We start from the raw sequence: 4,071 nt of genomic DNA, 5'->3' as shown, positions 1-4,071 counted from the left end.
AGGAGTTTTAATCTGTATGGTCCCACTCTGACCACTGGGTACACTGCCTCTTGGATCTCTAAGGAGGTGCTAATTTAGCCTCTGCCTGAGGCTACCCAGCAGGATCCCAGCTGTGAAGCAATGCAAGCTTCTGTGGGGCCTTGGGCCTTCTTTTGGAAGTTCTGGGTTTCTCTGACCCAGCTGCAGTTTGTTAGGTAATTTTCAGATTGCAAAGGGCCAGGCCTTTCATATACAAAAGCCTCTGAGCACAGCTTGGGTGTGGCGGGGTCTCAGGGGATCAACAGGGTGGAGTAAGCAGCAATGGTTGGTCCTCAGTCCTACCCTAAGAGGCTCGGCTTCTCAGTGTCCCAGTAATCGCTGCAAGTACCTCTGAGAGAAAGCCGCCCTCGAGTTCTGACCAATGCCAGACAGTCCAGTTTCTCCTGTATGAGTCTGGCTCTCCAGAGACTTGCCCAGAACTGGAGTTCAGAGCAGTCAGGTGCTTGAGACTCCCTCCCCATTGAAAAAGACAACAGTGTCCTCAGCTGCCAGCCCTTTCCACGTACGCCTCAGTACCTCTGCACTTTACTTCCACACCTCTTCTGAGTCTCAGTGTGCTTTTCTCTTTCCTTCTAGTTGTAGAATTTCCACTCAGCCAGCCTTCCTGTGGTTCTGGATGATGTCCGTTTTGTCTTTTAGTTGTATTTTTGAAGTGGTTGTGCGAGGCAGCAATTTCCAGTGTTTACCTATGTCGCCATCTTGGTTTCTCTATTTTTATTGTTGACAGCATTAAATAAATCTCTCATTCCCCCCCTTTACCCCCCTCCTTCTATCCCCTACCCTCCCCCCCCCAGATCTTCAGTACCCTATTGCCCATGTCGATCTTTTTTAATGTATTGCTGGTTCCAATTTGCTAATAATTTGTTAAGAATTTTAGCATCTATAGTCATCAGGGATATTGCCCTGTAATTCTATTTCTTTGTAGTATCTTTATTTGGTTTAGGAATTAGGATAAAGCTGGCCTCATAAAAAATCCTCTTGGATTTTTGGAATAACTTGTGGAGGACAGGTGTTAGATCGTCTTTGAATGTTTGGCAAAGCTTGACTTAAAGCCGTCTGGTCCAGATCATTTGTTTTCTGGGTGTTTTTTTTTGTTTGTTTTTTGTTTTTTGGTTTTTTTTATTACTGCTTTGATTTCATTAGCTGTTATCAGCCTATTCCAGTTTTCTGATTCTTCCTGATTCAGTGTTGGAAGACTATTTGTCTAGGAATTTGTCAATTTTGTCCAGGTTGTCCAGCTTGTTAGCATATAGTTGTTCATAGCATATTTTACAATCCTTTGAATTTCTTTTTAGTTGTGGCTTTGCCTCTTTCATTTCTCATTTTATTTTATTTTAGTCCTCTCTCTTTGTTTCTTGATGAAAGGGTCATCAATCTTGTTTATCTTTTCAAAGAACCAGCTCTTGGTATTATTAATCTTTTGTATTGTGTTTTGTTTTGTTTTTCCATAACTCTATGTCATTCGTTTCCACTCAATTTTTTTTTATTTCCTTCCTATTACTTATGGTGGGCTTTTATTGTTGTTCTTATCTTAATTCTTTTAAATGTAGGGTTACAGCCCCCTTTCCCCAGCTGCCGGTAAGGTGCTCAGTTCTTCCAAGGAAGCTAAGGCCGCGTTGGGGTGAGGCCGTCACTTCATCCGGCAACTATCACCACCCCCAACAGTGCTCACCCAGTACTCACCCTCACCATGGCCTCAGTCTCGGAGCTCGCCTGCATCTACTGGGCCCTGATCCTGCACTATGATGAAGTGATGGTGACAGAGGATAAGATCAATGCCCTCATTAAAGCAGCTGCTGTAAATGTTGAACCTTTCTGGCCAGGCTTGTTTGCAAAGGCTCTGGCCAATGTCAACATTGGGAGTCTCATCTGCAATGTAGGGGCTGGTGGACCTGCCCCTGCAGCCAGTGCTGCACCAGCAGGAGGTCCTGCCCCCTCCACCGCTGCTGCCCCAGCTGAGGAGAAGAAAGTGGAAGCAAAGAAAGAAGAATCTGAGGAGTCTGATGATGACATGGGCTTTGGTCTTTTTTACTAAACTGGCTCTTTTGTAACACAGTCAATAAAAGCTGACCCCTGTTAAAAAAATGTAGGGTTACATTGTTTATTTGAGCTTTTTTGTATTTCTTGAGGTAGGCCTATAATGTTATGAATTTCCCTCAGAGGACTGCTTTAGCTGTGTCCCATAGATTCTGGGTTGTTGTGTGTTCATTTTATTTTGTATCCAGGAAGTTTTTGATTTTTTCCTTGATCTCATTGGTAGTCTTTTTATAGTTTACTAATATAGTATTTAGCCTCCATGTGTTTGAATGATTTTGAGGTTTTTTTTAATTTACTTAATTTCTAGGTTCATGTCAATGTCATCGAAGAAAATGCTTGATATGATTTCAATCTTTCTGAATTTGTTAAGGCTTTTATTGTGTCCTAACATATAGTCTACCTTTGAGAATGATCCATGTGCACTTGTTGATTTTTTTGTCTGGAAGATCTATGCATTTATGTCACTGTGGTGTTTAAGTCCTCTACTATGACTCTATTGCTTACAATCTCTCCCTTAAAGTCATGCAGATGTTTGTTTGATTTTTAAATATATATTTAGGTGCTCCTGTATTGGGTGCATATATGTTAACAAGGGTAATATTTTGTTGTTGGATTGATGCCTTTAGTATTATGTTGTGACCTTCTTTATCTCTTTTATGGCCTTTGTTTTGAAGTCTGTTTTTTTCATCCCTACATGTTCATCCTCTGTGAGTCTTTTGTTCTGGGGTGGGTTTCTTGTAGACAGCACATATATGCGTCATACTTTCTTATCCATTCAGCTACCCTTTGTCTTTTGATTGGAGCATTTAATCCATTTACACTTTATTATCAATAGGTAATTATTTATCACCATGTTTATTCTTTAGGCCTATGCTTCTCTCACTTTCTCTGTTTCTTCTTTATATTACACCAGTCCCTTTAACATTTCTTGCAATGCTGGTTTGGTGGTAATAAAATCCTTTGACTCTTCTTTGTTTGGGAAAACCTATATTTCATTTTCAATTTTAAATGTTAGCCTTGCTGGATAATGAGGTCTTGGATTTAGTACCTTGATTTTCATTACTTTGTATACTTCATGCCACTCCCTTCTGGCCTGATGGTTTTCTATTTAAAACTACCTGACAATCTAATGGTAGATCCCTTGTAGGTAACTTTCTGTCTCTATATTTCCTGAACTTCTATGACTCTTTTCTATGCCAGGTCATGTAAGTTTTCTGTCATTATTTTTTCAAAGAAGTTATCTATTCTTTGCTCATATTTTTCTCCTTTTGTACCCCTATTAATGCAGATGTTGTTATGTTTCATGGTTTCCCAAAGCTCCCTTAAACTATCCCCCCACTTTTTATTTTTTTTTTCTAATTACTTTTCTGATTGGGTATTTTATTCTACCTTGTTTTATAATTCCCTGGTTTGGTCCTCAGTTTCTTCTAATCTACTGTTGATTTTTTCCAGGGTATTCTTTATTTCAGCTATGTCATTCTTCATTTCCAATTTGTTTCTTATTCATGGTTTGTATACTTTTTTATGCTAATGTAGTCCTACTAAGTTCCTTGTAGTTATCATTAAGATTCTTGTAGTTCTCAAGCAGTTGTTTGAGCATCCTTGTAGCCATTACTTTGAACTCTGATAAATTCTTTGCCTTCATTTCATTTAGATCGTTCTTCAGCAATTACTCCTTTTTTCATTTGGGGGTTGTTTCTTTGTCTCTCCATTTTAGCTGTCTCTTTGTGTTTGTTCCAATGTATTAGAACTGCAATGATTCCAAGTTTTAGTGGGGTGGCCTTATGTAGGCATAGTGTTGTGGTGAGGCCAGGTGGGGACAGGAATCCTGGGTCATTGTCATGGAAATAGGCATGCTGGATTGCGTCAGTGGGGCTGGGTGTCTGGGGGCAATGAGTCAGGGAGATAGAGCCAGGAAAACTGGGGGCTATAGCTACTTTGTGGTTTTGCCCTTGCCCACTGATCATGGCCTATTTTCTGATCACACTCCCTGAA

General features: G+C 40.1%; 1 protein-coding gene across 1 annotated transcript; it reads left to right on the top strand.

The window, feature by feature from the left end:
• Window positions 1-1,729: 1,729 nt before the first annotated feature.
• LOC308511363 (large ribosomal subunit protein P1-like) lies at window positions 1,730-2,085 on the top strand (the record flags this gene model as incomplete). The annotated part of the gene is made up of 1 exon (XM_081081394.1): window positions 1,730-2,085. The coding sequence occupies one exon, from the start codon at window positions 1,730-1,732 to the stop codon at window positions 2,072-2,074; it is 345 nt and encodes a 114-aa protein (XP_080937520.1). The 3' UTR covers window positions 2,075-2,085.
• Between the last annotated feature and the right edge of the window lie 1,986 nt (window positions 2,086-4,071).

The sequence above is a fragment of the Myotis nattereri genome (genome assembly GCF_964212035.1).
Source record: "Myotis nattereri genome assembly, chromosome: X".
Taxonomy (NCBI): domain Eukaryota; kingdom Metazoa; phylum Chordata; class Mammalia; order Chiroptera; family Vespertilionidae; genus Myotis; species Myotis nattereri.
This window is presented reverse-complemented; position numbering and strand designations above follow the sequence as displayed.